Source organism: Fusarium verticillioides, chromosome 5, assembly GCF_000149555.1.
Source record: "Fusarium verticillioides 7600 chromosome 5, whole genome shotgun sequence".
Classification (NCBI taxonomy): domain Eukaryota; kingdom Fungi; phylum Ascomycota; class Sordariomycetes; order Hypocreales; family Nectriaceae; genus Fusarium; species Fusarium verticillioides.
Window position 1 is genome coordinate 2,955,669 of NC_031679.1, and position 16,225 is coordinate 2,971,893.

Here is a 16,225-nt window from a genome sequence, read left to right on the forward strand (position 1 = left end):
ATGGCCATTGTCATCTTAGTCTATCACACAATTGCTCCCTATATTTCTATGTAAGCTGACAATTTGTCAATAGGTGTCGGTGCTTCCCTGGACCTCCCATCGAGCAGGCTCTCGACTACACAACCATCTGTGTCAGGCTCTCAGAATGCAAAAGAAACAAAGGATTGGAAGCCTCCCTTCAAGTCGAGTTCCCCCAGTCCTCCCCCAAACGCTGGGCTTGACCCTTTAAGTACAGTGAGTATTTGCGACTAGTTGACTCAAGGGCTACAAAGTATACTTGGACCGCAACTAACATGTGATGACCAGCAAATCTACTTGCGTACTAACAGTAACACCACTGAGCCTACCATCGCACAACGAATCCTAAATCAGGGCCGTTCCGACAGCCCTGCTGCAGAGAACCTACAAAGACAGAGCTCCGAACTTAGCAAGTCGCCAAACACTACCCAGGATTCTAGCAAGGATCGAAGGAAAGGAGTTTCTTTCCTGAGTCGACTGGGAATGCGCGGAAGTTGGAGGAAAGATGATGACATGCAGGAATCCGACTCCGAACTGGGTGAACTGCGAACCGATGGTACCTACGCACGAGCTCTCACATCCGTCATCGGTGCAGGCGGAGGATACATACCTCTTCATAAAGAACCTCCACGATACATCCGAGTCAAGGCACATAACAAGAAGGATAGAGACTATAACCACTTATTCCTCGCACAAGAACTTACAGCCTCAGAACACAAACACACGCATGGCCGAGCGGTAGCAACGGCAGTTGGAAGCAAGATCCTTAGGGGTGGTGATGCTATCTGGGCAGCCGAATTCAGCTTGGATGGACGATACCTGGCCGTTGCAGGAAAGGATCAGATTGTACGAGTGTTTGCTGTGATATCTACGCCGGAGGAACGCAAAGCACACGAGGAAGAGGAGGCACAAAATGGTACTCATGGCGAGAAGCTTAGTGCTCCTGTCTTCCGCACAAAGCCTGTGCGAGAGTTTAAGGAACACACTGGCGAGGTGCTTGCCTTGAGCTGGAGCAAGAATAATTTTTTGCTATCGTCTTCGATGGACAAGACCGTAAAGTTATGGCATATGAGCAGGAGTGATTGCTTGTGCACTTTTGTACACAAGGATCTCGTCACGTCGATCGCCTTCCATCCTACAGACGATCGATTCTTCCTCGCAGGATCACTGGATGCACAACTCCGATTATGGAGTATTCCGGACAAAAGCGTCGCTTTCCAAGCACCTGTTGGTGAATTCATTACTGCGGTAGCCTTTTCCCCCGACGGAAATATTGCTATATGTGGTGTGCTGAGCGGTCTATGTACTTTCTACGCTACCGAGGGCTTGAAGCTCAAGTACCAAATCCACGTCCGCTCATCAAGGGGCAAAAATGCCAAAGGAAGCAAGATCACTGGTATTCGAACTATGACGATACCGTCAGGACCTGAAGCTGGGACGGTCAAGGTCCTGGTTACTTCGAATGACTCTCGAGTTCGAGTATATAACCTAAACGACAAAGTGATCCAGGTCAAGTACAAGGGACTGGAAAACCAGTCTAGCCAAATCAATGCACGCTTCAGCGATGATGGCAGCTATATTATCTGCGGCAGCGAAGATCGGAAGGCCTACATCTGGAAGATGGGTGGTCAAGACGAGATCAAGGATAAGCAGCCATACGAAACATTCGATGCTCACCCCGAGGTCGTTACCACGGCTTTGATGGCTCCGTCGAAGAGTCGGCAACTATTGAGTGCTTCTGGAGATCCTATCTACGACTTGTGCAACCCACCACCTGTGATGCTGCGAAGCCTCGAAGAAAGCACGCCAAGTCATTCGGCTCTGTCAGACGAAGACCATGGCGACTCGCTCCACAGCAACAAGAAGCCGGAAGAATCACCAGCATACATCGAGCGCTCAAGGCATCTTGACGGAAATATCATCATCACCACTGATAGAACTGGGAAAGATCAAGGTTTTCAGACAGGACTGTGCCCATAAGAAGCGCCAGCAAGGACTCTGGGAGTCAGGTTCTCGATTAGGCAACCGTCTCTCCGGTGTTGGTAGGAGTGGCAGTGTCATGACAAGAACAAGCGCGAGCAGTCGTGTTCAATCGAGACGTGGATCACTTAACATTCCTGGTCCCAATCCTATTCAACTCCAGCATGCTTCTGACAGAATCAACAGCTGGCGTCAAGATATCGACGGAGTAAGACCCAGCATGAACAATACACCAGCTCGAAGCGAGCGATCTATGTCTCCTACCAAACCGGGACAGTCACCGATCAACTCACCGATCAACTCAGCGGCCAACCTGGCGCCAGAATCTCGAAGGAAGCCCTTACCGACGAGTCCCATCAGCCGCCCGACTCCTACAAGTCCTACCGGCAGTGGTCTATCTAACCGCACCACAGTCAGAGCTTCACAAGACCGGGAGAGAAACGGCATCACAAGCCCACCAACCCCAAGTTTCAGCCTTATCAGTGCCTCTGACTCTGAGGGTGCTAACGACAAGGAGGGCAGTTTCTGGAATTTGAGCAGATGGAGAAGTTCACGTCAAAGCCTCCGCTGCTCGGCGGCGTTGAACACACCTGCAAGCCCCAACGGGTCGCCTACCCCCGGTCATAATCGCTCTGGAAGCCAGTTTCTCAGCGTTAGAGAGAGATCATCGCCAAGAATGAGCCTGGGTGTTGACGAGCTGAAGCCACCTCGCCAAGATGTTGCAAACCGTCGCAGATCAGCAGGACCAAGGTTGACATCGAGGCTTTCGGTGCAAGGTGATGAGAAGAATGGTTTCGAGGATCAAATCGAAACACATGAGGAAATTACACCAAATAAAAAACGAGTGGATTCTGGCGTCGGCCGCATTAGCGATGAGTCGGCGGATTCAGTTGTTCAATCTTACTGAGATACGACATGGGAATGATGTATCTCGGCAGCATTTGTTGGAGTTGGCGTTTGTTTTGTTTAAAGGGGCTTGATTGTATACCACTTGGAAAGGCGTCTGATTAAGGGTGTTTACACTTCGAACCCTGTACAATAACTTACTTGACTTTTTCTTGTGTCAAAGAGGATGGGAATTTTGAGGGGGAGGTTTGAAAAAGGGGCTCAGGGGAAGATTCCAGAGGAGCACGAGGAGTTTGACGATGGTATGAGTTCTGGAATCCTTTAGCATAGCGAGATATGAAGTCTCGGATTACACGGCCAACAATGAGCCACAGCGAACATTTACTTGATATTACAGTACATAAATACAATACAATCTGGAGTTGATACTTCCAGAGGCAATAAAAACAAATTACAAATATTTCACAGAGACAAGAATTGCGTTTGAAGTGATCAGGTGTATTTCTAGCTAAGCAATGCAACCCATCCTCCTCAAAGCCTTGCGCTTTCGCATAGCCATCTGTCGCAATCCTAGCTCATGATGGTTTTCGCCTTGGTGAATGGTGCCCGTAATGTGCGCCTTGTTTATAGGGGGGTATCCTTGCGAATATGCGTTCTTGACGCCATTTGCTCTGTAGTGATTTCTATCTTTCGCCCAAGTCTTTCCATCTAGAAGTTCTCATCGGTCTTGAGGGTGTTTTCCTCAGCGGGCTTCTCGGCAGCACCACCGGTAGCCTTGTCGGCGTAGGACTTGACGGCGGCAGTCAGCTTGGGGGGAACAGCGCCGAGCAGATCGCTGGCCTTGTCGCCGTTCTCGAAGAAGAAGAAGGCGGGGATGGAGCGGATGCCGAGCTCAAAGGCGAGATCGGGGACATCGTCGGTGTCGAACTTGGCGAAGGCGTACTTGTCGGACTTGTGCTCGGCGGCCTGCTTGTTGAAAATGGGGGAGATGGCCTTGCAGGGACCGCACCATGAGGCGTGGGCTTGGAGAGCGACGTAGGGAGTGTTCTTGACGAGCTCGTCGAACTGAGCCTTGGACTTGATTTCGACAACAGCAGAGGGGGCAGCCATTTTGAAAAGTGGTTTGTGGTTTGTGGTTTGTAGTTTAGGTGTTGGTTTGTAGGTGTGTTGATGAAGGGTTGAGGGGTTTTGGTGGGGGGTTTGTGTTTATATAAGTACTAAAGTGAGTACGATATGGAGGGGTGGAATTGAAAAGTCAAGATGGATCTACTGTAGCGGAGTGGATACGGTTATATACTTGGCTGTTCAGGCTTCTAGAAGCTCCAGTTTCACGATCGATTGATTACTCGACCGACTCAATTATTCAGGAACCAGACCGGGAGTCGGTGGTGGTGAACATGACAGGCACTATGACACAATCGTGAAATTTCGGAGAGGCTGACGTGGGGTTCTTTGGGCCGAGTGCCGCTGAATGAATGGAATTAACTGCTGACAAAACAGGCCCGGCCGAGCCATGTCCCTGGAACGTATTCCATGCGTAACGGACTTGGAGGCCATTTGGAATCAATCAAACTACGGATCCGCGAATACGACGGATCTGTATGGGGCGAAGCGAGGCTTGAATTTATCAGCAATCAAGGGTATCTTATCTGACCATGGCACGACTTTATTTAGATCAGATTGTCTTACAGCTCATGCCTTGGTCAAATTATTTAGAGTCATACAATTCAAGTCTAAATAAGTCTAAGGTACCTTTGATTCGAGTCCAATTTGACTTCATCATGCTCATGCGGTTGCTATGATCAAAGAAAGGCCTTACATCAAGGACAGGTACATTCTGGTAGAGTTCCTCTCCTTGCTCATATCACCTCTAGCCGTATAATCTATAGAAATACAGAATATAACTTCATAGTTCTAATACGATTTACTTCTCTCGCATTCACACTTTAACTCTTCCCATTAAAATGAATGACCTCTTTCATCCCGAAAAAGGCTTTGCGCCGGTAAATTCTCGGAAAGCCCCGCGATCATGGCGGGGTTCGGCAGTCTCCAATTTATTTTTTCCTGTAGTCGATTTGGAGGGGCACCAAAAAGACGGCGATAACTAAAAAATCAATTCTTTTTGTGGTTTCAATTCGTAGATCGAACCAAAGAACACCACATATTCCAAATCATGGCAAAGAGAACTGCTGAGGCCGATCACGGCGATGCCCTCAAGGGCGGGGAACGCCCTGAGAAGATGGACATTGACGACAACACCAAGGAGATGGGAGAGTTTGAAGATGAGTTCGAGGACGAGTTCGAGAGCGAGGATGAGATTCTCGAGGCTGGTGTTGATGGACGGCCTGATGCTGAGCGCGAGGCTGAAGAGAAGGGTAAGTGATGATCCCTGAACTGCTCAGATTTCAGTCTAATCTGTGAACAGATGCCATGGAAGTCGACCAAGGAACCTTCATCGTTGGACGAAGCAAACTCGAGCCTGGCCAGACCCTCGCCCCCGATCTGACAACCTACGAGATGCTGCACAACCTCAGCACACCCTGGCCATGCCTTTCTTTCGATATCATCCGCGATGGCCTCGGCGACAACCGCAAGGCCTACCCTGCTACCATGTACACTGTCTCAGGAACACAAGCCGAGACTGGAAAGGCCTCTGACAACCAGATCATGGTCATGAAGTTCAGCGGTCTCAGCAAGATGGACCGTGGTGATGAGGGCTCTGATTCGGAGGACGATGATGACGAGGACTCTGACCCTATCCTGGAGAGCAAGTCTATCCCTCTCAACTCTACGACCAACCGTATCCGTTCCCACCAGATTCCCAGCCAGGAGACTGGACGACCTGGAACTACTCTCACTGCTACAATGACTGAGTCAAGCAACGTCTACATCCACGATATTACCCCCCACCTCGCCTCCTTCGACAACCCTGGAACTACTATCTCCGCTCAGCAGAACAAGCCTATCTCTACTGTCCGCGCTCACAAGACCGAAGGTTACGCCGTTGACTGGTCTCCCACAGTTCCCGGTGGTAAGCTTCTCACTGGTGACAACGACGGTCTCATTTACGTGACAACGCGCACCGATGGAGGCGGCTGGGTCACCGACAACCGACCTTTCCAGGGCCACACAAGCAGTGTCGAGGAGCTCCAGTGGTCACCCTCCGAGCAATCTGTCTTTGCTTCTGCTTCAAGCGACGGCACCATTCGCATTTGGGATGTGCGATCCAAGTCCCGCAAGCCCGCAATCACCATGCAGGTCTCAAATGTCGACGTCAACGTCATGTCTTGGTCGCGACAGACAACTCACCTGCTCGCCTCCGGAGACGACAACGGTGCATGGGGCGTCTGGGATCTCCGACAGTGGAAGGCCAGTTCAGACAAGCCCCAGCCCATCGCTAGCTTCAACTTCAACAAGGAGCAGATCACAAGCATTGAGTGGCATCCTACCGACGACTCAATCGTCGCTGTGGCTGCTGGTGATAACACCGTCACACTCTGGGATCTTGCTGTCGAGCTTGACGACGAGGAGAGCAAGGACACAGCGGGTGTCAAGGACGTGCCGCCCCAGCTGCTGTTCGTGCACTACCTCAAGGATGTGAAGGAGGTGCACTGGCACCCTCAGATCACGGGTAGCTTGGTCGCCACAGGAGAGGAGTTCAGCGTCTTCAGGACCATCAGCGTATAGGGTGTCTATCCGTGGGATGGAATGACTGGGACGGAAAAGTTACAGACATGTTCATGGTGGATCTGTTATTGATTGAACGGCATGGCACGGCGTATAATGAGATCTCCTTTGTTGGATTTGATAGATGAATGACTATGTTTTTCTTGGGCTTTGCTTTGTTTGGCGTTAAGAATCGGTGAAATCCTTTGATGTTTCTTCATCCTTGCATGTGTAAGCTGAGGCTCCATTGCACGTAAAACAAGCTAATTTTTAATCTTATAGTCCTACTCTAAATTCTCATCGGCACTCTTCATGAAACATTTCTTACTTCTCAAACCGGGTTAAGGATCCAACTGAAGTCCCAAGTGGTATTGTACTGTTCTCCATACAAACTACCGTAGGATTACGGAGCTGAACAATTAGCAAAACGCCAGTCCATAAACTAAAGTAAAATTACATCTCTTTCTCCGTCTACCCTGGGGCTGAATCTACACCATATCGCTAGAACCACAATATACCATGCAATCCCTATTGTACTCTATATCTCGAACACAATTGCATCTTTTCGTAGGGCTAGACTATTGATTCTAGGGTCTCCCGCTAAAAGGCTTCGACTCGAACCAACGCGTCCCAGCCCAGCGGTAGCGATCTTCCCCCGCGCCTAGAAACATGTCAGAGCCCGCCGTTCCAGAACGGTCTTTTTTCCCTTTTCACCAGCGAAAGAATGACAATGCCTTACGCCACAAAATGCTTCTATGGAAAAGGGGGTGGAATGTCACTCCGTATGCTTAAAACGGGGTGGAGACCGAAAATTGGTTTAATCTGACAGGATGGCTCAGCCCTGTTCTGCAGGAGATAGGGGGTGAGATGAGATTTCTGGAAGATGAAGGAGGAGAGGATGGAGATTAATGCATGACTTGAAGTTGAGATGAAATTATGATATTTCTTGAATGTATGTACTTTCGGTCTTTTACTATATTCGTCTTGGTTTATAGACTCTCTTAACTCTGTACAGGACATGGCGTCGTTAGTGAAGACTCGCAATATGCACTGATGTAACGTTGGACTTATGCAGCCTCTTGTGTACGTTGCTGTGGTGTATTGCTGTACAACATGACTTGCCATGCGAGATCTGTCCCAAGGCCACGCCGTTAAACGTTAACCAGTCTCCCATGTCGACGCGCAGGGCTGAGCCATGTTCCCTCTATATGCTAGACGTCATGAAGGCTCGAGCGTCATCTGTTGGTTCGTCTTCACTAAGTAGGTACTAGATAGCCTTGCGCCATCGTTGTTGACATCATGTTTGCAGTCGCAAAAAGACAGTATATTGAAGCAGGTCTATAAACGCTTTTAAATGACACCCACCCTAAAACCCCATCGAGATAGCGAGCTCTTGCCCCCGACGTTATACCAAAAATGTCTACATTACGTGTATCGTTCAGATACCGTGGAACGGTACATTATTGTCGTTCAGGTCTAACCAGACTAAATGGAAATGTTGCCCAAAAATGGCTAATTAGCTCATAAGCCTTGCTGAATGGTGATGGTGTCCCTAACAAGCCATCACCGTGCCATGTCAAATTTACTTTGATGGCTCTCGGCTCTCAGCTGTAGGAAGAGCGTTCTTCTTGGCCTCGTTCTCCTTGACCTTGGCCCAAGCATAAACGATACCCGAGACGAAACCGATGAAGATGGCTGAAACACTTCCAACGGTAACGGGAGCAGCGAAGAAAATGAGACCAGAGACGGCGATGGGCAGCTTGTTGAGAGCACCAACCATGGAGTAGGTGGTGGAAGAGGTGACTCGGATGCACCAGGCGGAGCAGTAAGAAATGAAGATAGCGGCCAGACCAGAGTAAATGATGCCAATGAAGATACGGTTGCGCGAGTCCTCGGGGAAATTCTTGGCGAAGTTGGCGCTGGACCAATCCTCAGTGACGAGAGAGAAGAAGACAAGGACCGGAATGGTGAGAAGGTTGTTGTAATACATGGCTATCGACTTATTAGCAGTTGTTCTTTCATGTAGTGTTCTTGAGCGCAACCCTGAGGATGCGCCCAGAGGATGAACGTACTGTCCCAATCCTTGAAGTTCATCTTGTGAATAACCTTGCGCATGCCCAGAACATAAGAAGCAGAGCAGAAGACGTTCATGGCCATCCAAAAGTAACCGGCATTCAGAGTCGCAAGAGCATCAGCATCGCCAGTGGTAGCGCTGTAGTCACCAGAGATAGCGCTCTTGATGTCAGCCCAGGCAGCAACCACAGAGCTCAGAACCATGAGACCAAAAGAAGAGAGGGCGATGGGGGTGACGGAGCCACCAAACCAGAGGACCTCACCATAAGCAATGGCGATGATGGTCAAGTTCTTGAAGATGGTGTAGACAGGCACGGAGAGGTACTGTAGAGCCTTGGTGCTTGTGTAGATCATACCGACGAGGACGAGCGAAATTGGGTACCCTGTTGAGATCGCATTAGCTATTGCCCCTCATTCGTGAAAAGCAATTATAACATACACTTCTTGATGCGGTCCATCTCAAGGGGAGCGAGGGACTTGATCATGCCGAATTGCTTGCATGCTGTGATGGCAACAATGCAGACGATGGACTACAGAGACACCGAGTTAATTGTCATCCCTTGAACCCGGGGATAGCGAGAAACATACCTGAACAGCGAGGTAGAAGAAAGTAAGGTTCCATGATGTACCAGACACAACATACTTGTTGACGACGGTCATGGAGATAGAAGACAGACAGTAAGCAAGAATAGAGAATGGCCCGCTGTTCTCGATCTTGTTCATGAAGCCTGAAGGCTGCGCGGGGAGGGCATCAGTGCCAGGACCACGGCCAACAAGGGAGTCATTCTCCTTGTCACCATCGCCAATATTGTTCTCGTTGGCAGACTCGGGCATCTTGGCCACGAAGTCATCGTTCTTCTTGTTCTGGTCAGCCATGGCTGGCGGCGTCGAGTCGGTCGGTCGGGTCGCAAGCGATTAAAACGGCTTCTAAAAAAAGAGTGGACGAACGGCCGAAATGTCGTTCAATAGTGATTCAATGCGTAGCAGAGAATGACGAATCTCGAAAAGAACACGAAGCGACACGACACGACAAGACACGATACGATACGATACGATACGATATGCGGGACAGGATAGGACAAGACGAGAAAAAGCGAAGGGCTCCAGATAAAAATCGATCCAGTCAATCAACCAAAGGCCACCGTGGAGATGCCAAGTCAAGTGGATAGGGATAGGTAGATAGGGAGGGATGGGAATAAGAAAAAAAGGGTGTATCACTGTAACTTCTGCTGCACGGGCTAGACGGGTACAATTGTCAGTGGGAAGTGAGGAAAAGGGGGCTTGCGTCCGTTCTTGGCCAACTTGGCTACATTCAACTAAGGCGATAAGGATCCCAGTAAGACCTTTCCCACTCTTTTGCCCTTGAGCCGCGTAAGAGTCAATATTTGCATCTTTCTCCTATCTCCCTATCCTGCATAAGCGGATAACCCCGCTGTGCGAATCTTGCTGGGATACGAAGCCGCTGATGAGGCCGGCTGTCGACGTCAGGAACCCACATCCCGGCCGAGGGACCCTGGCACTCCGAACTGGCTGCAGACAGAGTCTGCTTGATTATGTACATATGCCACGGAGATAGGGGGCTACGGCGATTATCATCAACATCAGAGACTCTCTATCCCTGCCGAGACAATCTGTGGACGGGTCATGGGTGCGGTGCAGGCGCGTGGTCGTGGCGCACTTTGAACTCATCCATCATCGAATCGCCCGAGGAACCAGCTACCTAGCCAGCCAAGCCAGGAGATGGAGGTGGGTGAATGTGGATGAGGGACGGGAGACGCTAAGTTAGAGCCTAGAGGTAGGTACATACCGACTTAGTAGAAGGACTAGGATGGTGTGGTATGGGGATGGGGGGTCGCATCTTTTTATTCCCAAGTTCAAAAGACGTTTCAATATACTTTCTTTTTTCTCTTTCCCTTCCATTGTATCTTCCATCTTGTCTTTTTGCCGCTTTTTGCTTGCTTCTTTAAGCCCAGCCCGTGATAGAAATATCCGGGTGTTCCACTCCTTTCCCACAACTACAACCATAACTCTAACCTAAAACAAAACATCTACTTCCCATGAGTTCATCATGTTACCTGCGATGAACCGCTTCACACGCATCGCGCTAGCCGTGTTTGCTGTGCTCTTCGTCTTCGCTATATTGGTGTCTTACCAGGCGCCCGAGAGCTTTAAGGATCATTTACCAAGCGCAGACTGGCATTGGCCTTCGAAAGGCGACAATGTCACTATCGACGAGCCCCCAAAGCCCACCGACGCCGCTGGTGCCGTGGGCGCTGGAGAGGAGGACACAGAATTGGACAAGGACCCCAACACAGACATCTCCTACGATTTGACTCGGGCTCCTACACCGGGCTGTGAGAACATCGTCAACGATTTACAGCAGCGTCTCATCCATGCCTACCAGAAGAGGTTCGAAGGAATTCGCTACGCCAACATCTGGGGTTATCTCGAGACAGAGAACAAGGGTGATGCTGCGATCTGGTCCGCACAACAGATTCTGCTGAGCATCCTTGGAATCGAGACTATGGAAGCCTGCCGGTAAGCATCTCGTCCGTATCACGTTGCTCAACATCAATACTAATGTAATGTGATACAGCTTCATGTACAAGGACTGCGACATTACCAAGTTCCGCAAAAAGTTGGAGGAGCACCGCCCACACTCTGGTATCATCATGGCTGGTGGCGGTAACTTCAACGATTACTACTGGGAGGACCAACCTTCGCGCATGAACATGATTGAGAACTTCCTCAACGTCTCCATCCGTGCTTTCCCCCAGAGTATCTACATGACGAACCCCGAGAGGATCGACAAGACCAGAAAGGCTTTCACCAAGCACCATGATTTACAGTTGGCTGCTCGTGACAAGCCCAGCTACGACTGGCTCATGGACAACTTTGGACAGACTGAGGGTATTCAGAGTGATCTTGTTCCTGATATTGCTTTCATGTGGGGTAACCGATCTGACTTCCGACACAACACAAAGAAGACGTTAGTATTACCAGCCAGCCTAACCGTTGTACTAAAGCTAACTTTATATCTAGCCACGACATTCTGATTCTCGCCCGAAAGGATGCCGAGATTTCTGATGGTGATTCTGCCAACATCGAGTTTGGCGAGGGCAAGGTCGATCTAGGTGGCAGCATCGGCAACGTAACATACAACAAGGTCGATTGGAAGTTCACCAAGACCCCATCTATCGACGACGACGACAAGCGCGAAGAGGGTAAGAACCAGCGAGCGTGGGCCAAGTCAATGGCGGGCTTCGAGCTCCTCGGCTCTGCTCACTTCGTCATCACCGACCGTCTCCACGGTCACATTCTATCGACAGTTATTGGCGTACCACACGTGCTGATGGACAGCAAGTTGGGTAAGAACCTCAACTTCCACAACACCTGGACGCGCGATTGCGGCTGCACCAAGATCACAAAGAGCATCGACTCTGCGTTTGACGTGGCGCGCATGTACTTTGAGCAGGAGGTCAAGGATGGCCTCAGGGCTGTTGACCCGCCCAAGCCCAAGTCTGTACCTACACCTACTCCCCAGGCTGAGGCTGGCTCATCATGATGAACTGGCTGACAGCCAGATATAATGTTTTCCTTATTATCCATACCCAGCATTGGAGCTCTTTATTATTATTACTACCAGTAGTGTTTTTCTGCTTAGAGTTAAATGGTTGCCCCGAGCCGGCTGGGGGATATTCTGCTATTTTGATGGGAGACACTTAAACATACACATACATACCAACATGTCACCCATCTCATCATGATGGAGCAGGCCTATCTTTTCTGGGGCACTGAATGGGGAACGGAACAGGGGATACCATGCATGGCGCTACCACATTCTGTGTTTAATTTCGTCACCACATCTTAGATTTTTTACTCGCCCTCTTTTACAGTTATGTCCTTGCCTGTATGAAGAAGAGTCAAGACAGAGCGGAGAAAAAAAGAAAACCGCATACGCGCGTCTCGTTGCGAACTGTACAATAACGAAACCAAGATCAAAACAATCATCACCTCACCCAAGTCTCACGTTGTTCACAGAGTGGCCAGTCCAGGACCCATTATTCGCAAACGTGATTGATACACGCATCGCCAAGCATTCAATGCCTTACTCAGGTTTCACATAATCAATCATCCACCCGGGCGGAGAAACCTGTCCATCTTCATCAAAGAGCCGTCCACTTTTTCCGTTCCCCTCGATGATTTTTTTTTCGGGGCTAAGATTCCTTATAACGCAACTCACCGAAATCTGCCCCAGCTTAATCAAGAAAATGACGAGCACGGCGGAGGAGACAGAACTCAGACCTTGGGGATCGTCTCTCTAAGCTGAAACGCTCCATGGATTCCTCCAGCCGGTCCCTGGCCACTGAGGCGAGTTTGTGTAATTATCACGTGGGGAATATCCTACATCGGAGTAATGAAGGGAAGATGAGAGAAATGAACGTGGTATTCGGCTGACGAGGTAATGGAAGATCATGGACGGGAGAGGACAAGGTGATGGGTTATGCGTGGCTGCAGGAAAACCTGATTATTGCTAGCTTGGCTCTTGTCTCGCTTCCCGTTGACTCTTGGCTACGGTTCGGTACATACAATAACAAAGCATCCTCGGACGTTTTCTTGCATCTGCAGTAGAGGCTGGCTGTCGGCTGTATGGGGAGGTATTCCGGTGGAGTCTCATGCATTACTCGTGCCTCGAGTGCGTTTGTGCAAACAATCAACGGCTGACCGAGTCACTGATGATCCTTCCGAAGCAAGCTTACGGCGGGCAATACTGTAAAACAAAACATCGAGTCTGTGCCTGTGTCTGTCCATCCATTCAAACTGACTGCAACCCTTAGTACATAGACTTAAAAATTGGCTTATTTGTTTGAGTTTTAGTAAGGGGTCATCCCACCTTATTCGCCGCGACAGGGGACCAATGGCGGAGGTTTGATCAACACCTGCATTTCCCAGAATCTCTACGTCACTCGCAAGAGCCTCTGTAGCTGCATATCCCCAGTGGCTAGAGGGACCCCCCACAACTGGCCATAAGCGCTATCCTGCACTGTTCCCACCAAGCAATTCCCTCCCACTTCCCATCATTGCAGCAGCCCGATGCAATGCAGTGCCACTCTCCACCTTGTCACAGCCGCCGATTCTATTCTTCGCCAACGCCCCGCGTCCTGTTAGTTAGGTTAAGTTAAGCTAAGCTCAGGCCAATGTCAAATCTCATCAACGAACCAACCTCCGTCGTCCCCTGGCCTGGCCTGGCCTGGCATGGCATGGCATGGGGGCTCCAGCACAATAACCCCCTCGATGGCGGTACTTCGGTAGAGCTTCCAGAGAACAAGACCCTTGACCCGGAAGTTCAAGGAACATAGTCGAGATGGGGTATAGTGATGGATCTCGAGTCCTCTCATTCGTTAGTGAGGCTAAAGCAAATATCCAGTTACCAAGTTTAAAACCAAGGCCAAGGTGTGGCGCCAGATTTACCCTGCTCTCCACTGGGATAACGCGTTCGATCCATTTAAGCAACGCAAGCAGGCGAACGGATACCCCCTATTCCGCCTGTGGCACTAGATCCACACACTACTTCTCACTGACGACACCCTAGTCTTTGGTCTTGGGGGCTTCTATGTGCCTGCGTATTTGGGTCCTAGTGCGGAAATAGACCTGATCAATCAATCAACAAAACCTCCGGACAGCCCGTATTTGCCAACCTCTCCCCTCCAGAGAGTCTTGACTTTTGCATACATCTTCGTGTTTTTTTTTGGTTCCTAGTCCGAGTTGAGAGAGAGAAGACCCTTGGAAGCTTGTTCACTCAGAAACTCGCTTCAGACATTCGTTTACCCACATCACGTTGACTGACTGACTTGCTTGGTTGTTGTTTTCTTCTATTACTACTCTCTTCTCTCGTATTCTTCCTACTCTTTCATATCCATATCCCTTTTCGTTTTTTCATTACCTTATCTTGCCTTGCCTTGCCTTGCCTTGCCATACATTGCATTGCATTGCATTACATTACCTTCACACACTATTTTGGTTTGTTGTTGGTTATACACATATAAGTCGACATAAACCTTAATATCTTTTTGTCACAATGGCTGCCGCCGAACAACCTCAGGTCGAGAACCGTCCCCCGCCTTCACGGATGAGAGTCGCCCTGGTGGTGCTCTTCCATTCATCATGTGCTATCTGGAGCACTATTCTATCCAAGTCGGCCCTCAATGGTGTTGAGGCCCCCGTCACATTGCTTGCTCTTCAGACAACGATACAAGTAGTACTACTCACAATTATTGGAGTTGCTACAGGATGGGTTAAGCTGAACAGACCACTAAATGTAAGTGACAGCTCAATGTCTCTTAGGTTGAAGACAGTCGATTAACACGTAATCCCAGGCTTGGATTGCTCTTCTACCCCTCACGGTCGCACGTCTCATTGGAATCTTGGCCAAGACATACTGCCTCGCCTCGGTCAACGCCTCCGTCTACCAGATCGCCCGTGGTCTTCTACTACCATTTACTCTCTTCCTGTCTCTGCTGGTTCTCCGACCTCGTCCTTACTACCCTCCCATTTCTCTCGTTGGCTGCGCCATGGTCATGGCTGGTTTCGGAACTGGAATGATGGCCGACTACAGCCAGATGCTTACCTCCGGCAAGGGTGTTCTCCTCGGTGTCGGATCTAGTTTCACCACTGCCGTCGAGTCCGTTGTCGTCAAGCGATTCCTCGGTAAGAGCCAGGAGGGTATGTGGCAGATGGTCTGGATGTCCAACTGTATGGCCATCCTTTTCTACATTCCTCTCTTCCCTCTTTCTGGAGAGATGAGCACTATGAGCAGCCTTTTCACTGTCGAGTCCATGGATGTCGCCCGCCAGTTCCTCAGCTCCGCCTGTTTGACTGGTGTCTCAGCCTTCCTCCTCACCATCGCTACCTTTATGCAAATCGAGGTAACTAGCCCGACCACACACATGATTGTCACTGCCGCTCGAGGTGTCGCCCAGAGCTCTCTCGCCGTTGTTCTACTCGGTGAGGTGTTGACTGCCGACCGCGCTGGCAGCATGGCTCTTATTCTTGCCGGAAGTGCCCTCTACGGATGGGCCCGAGACCGATACCAGCAGGCCAAGAAGGCCGCTGGCAGCTACCAGCTTCTGCCTCGCGAAGAGGAGGGCCGAGCTGAGATGATGGACAGCAAGGAAGCCAAAGATTTCAAGCAATAAGATCTTGACTTCCTCTTGCTGGTCATGAGATGAAATAACATATACCATTTCCTTTTTCTCTTATTATTCTTGGGTATGGCGGGCTTCATTCATCATGACGACAGGTGTTTGGATGATCTGGTTTTCGGCATACTTTTGTTCAGATTCTATATACCTTAGACATAGAGACGATTTACTATGTAATCTGGGGTATCCAGTTTTAGCCCTTATTTCTCTCCCTCAGCAGTGCGCAACGAGGGAGAGAAGCTTCAAGATCAAAAATATACGTTAATATATCAAACTCTATGAGCTCCGCTGTGAAAAGTGTACACGTAAGAGAAACCGAAGAAAGAGATTGTTCATCTGATCTTGCAGAGCCAAGACGAGACAGCCTTTTAAGCTTACCTGTTCCTTGGAAATATCTCACGTTTTCTATTTATTGGTGGCGCTCTGCCAACCGCGTTTCT

General features: G+C 49.7%; 7 protein-coding genes across 7 annotated transcripts in view; 5 read left to right on the forward strand and 2 right to left on the reverse strand.

Moving 5' to 3' along the window:
- FVEG_09000 (hypothetical protein) overlaps positions 1-1,998 on the forward strand; it is a gene marked incomplete at both ends in the record, with an annotated part of 2,364 nt that extends 366 nt beyond the window's left edge. Inside the window, 2 exons of the mRNA XM_018897913.1 lie at positions 74-234; positions 307-1,998. Coding sequence (XP_018755683.1) covers positions 74-234; positions 307-1,998 — 1,853 coding nt within the window. The remainder of the gene's footprint in view (positions 1-73; positions 235-306) is intronic.
- A 79-nt stretch (positions 1,999-2,077) lies between these two features.
- FVEG_16496 (hypothetical protein) lies at positions 2,078-2,905 on the forward strand (the record flags this gene model as incomplete). Its single annotated transcript, XM_018905719.1, has 1 exon — positions 2,078-2,905. The coding sequence occupies one exon, from the start codon at positions 2,078-2,080 to the stop codon at positions 2,903-2,905; it is 828 nt and encodes a 275-aa protein (XP_018755684.1).
- Positions 2,906-3,321: 416 nt separating this feature from the next.
- FVEG_09001 (thioredoxin 1) lies at positions 3,322-4,296 on the reverse strand. Its single transcript, XM_018897914.1, has one exon. It carries the CDS (start codon positions 3,952-3,954, stop codon positions 3,553-3,555), a length of 402 nt encoding a protein of 133 aa, XP_018755685.1. The 5' UTR covers positions 3,955-4,296; the 3' UTR covers positions 3,322-3,552.
- A 521-nt stretch (positions 4,297-4,817) lies between these two features.
- FVEG_09002 (hypothetical protein) lies at positions 4,818-6,709 on the forward strand. Its single transcript, XM_018897915.1, has 2 exons — positions 4,818-5,219; positions 5,270-6,709. Exons 1-2 carry the CDS (start codon positions 5,018-5,020, stop codon positions 6,529-6,531), a joined length of 1,464 nt encoding a protein of 487 aa, XP_018755686.1. The 5' UTR covers positions 4,818-5,017; the 3' UTR covers positions 6,532-6,709.
- Positions 6,710-7,607: 898 nt separating this feature from the next.
- FVEG_09003 (GDP-mannose transporter) lies at positions 7,608-10,394 on the reverse strand. The gene is made up of 4 exons (XM_018897916.1): positions 9,172-10,394; positions 9,023-9,113; positions 8,583-8,966; positions 7,608-8,502 (listed from the first exon to the last, which is right to left on the reverse strand). The coding sequence occupies exons 1-4, from the start codon at positions 9,457-9,459 to the stop codon at positions 8,093-8,095; spliced, it is 1,173 nt and encodes a 390-aa protein (XP_018755687.1). The 5' UTR covers positions 9,460-10,394; the 3' UTR covers positions 7,608-8,092.
- A 257-nt stretch (positions 10,395-10,651) lies between these two features.
- FVEG_09004 (hypothetical protein) lies at positions 10,652-12,148 on the forward strand (the record flags this gene model as incomplete). Its single annotated transcript, XM_018897917.1, has 3 exons — positions 10,652-11,121; positions 11,180-11,572; positions 11,626-12,148. The coding sequence occupies 3 exons, from the start codon at positions 10,652-10,654 to the stop codon at positions 12,146-12,148; spliced, it is 1,386 nt and encodes a 461-aa protein (XP_018755688.1).
- Positions 12,149-14,662: 2,514 nt separating this feature from the next.
- On the forward strand, positions 14,663-16,053 carry FVEG_09005 (hypothetical protein; the record flags this gene model as incomplete). The annotated part of the gene is made up of 2 exons (XM_018897918.1): positions 14,663-14,902; positions 14,961-16,053. 2 exons carry the CDS (start codon positions 14,663-14,665, stop codon positions 15,777-15,779), a joined length of 1,059 nt encoding a protein of 352 aa, XP_018755689.1. The 3' UTR covers positions 15,780-16,053.
- Positions 16,054-16,225: the final 172 nt, after the last annotated feature.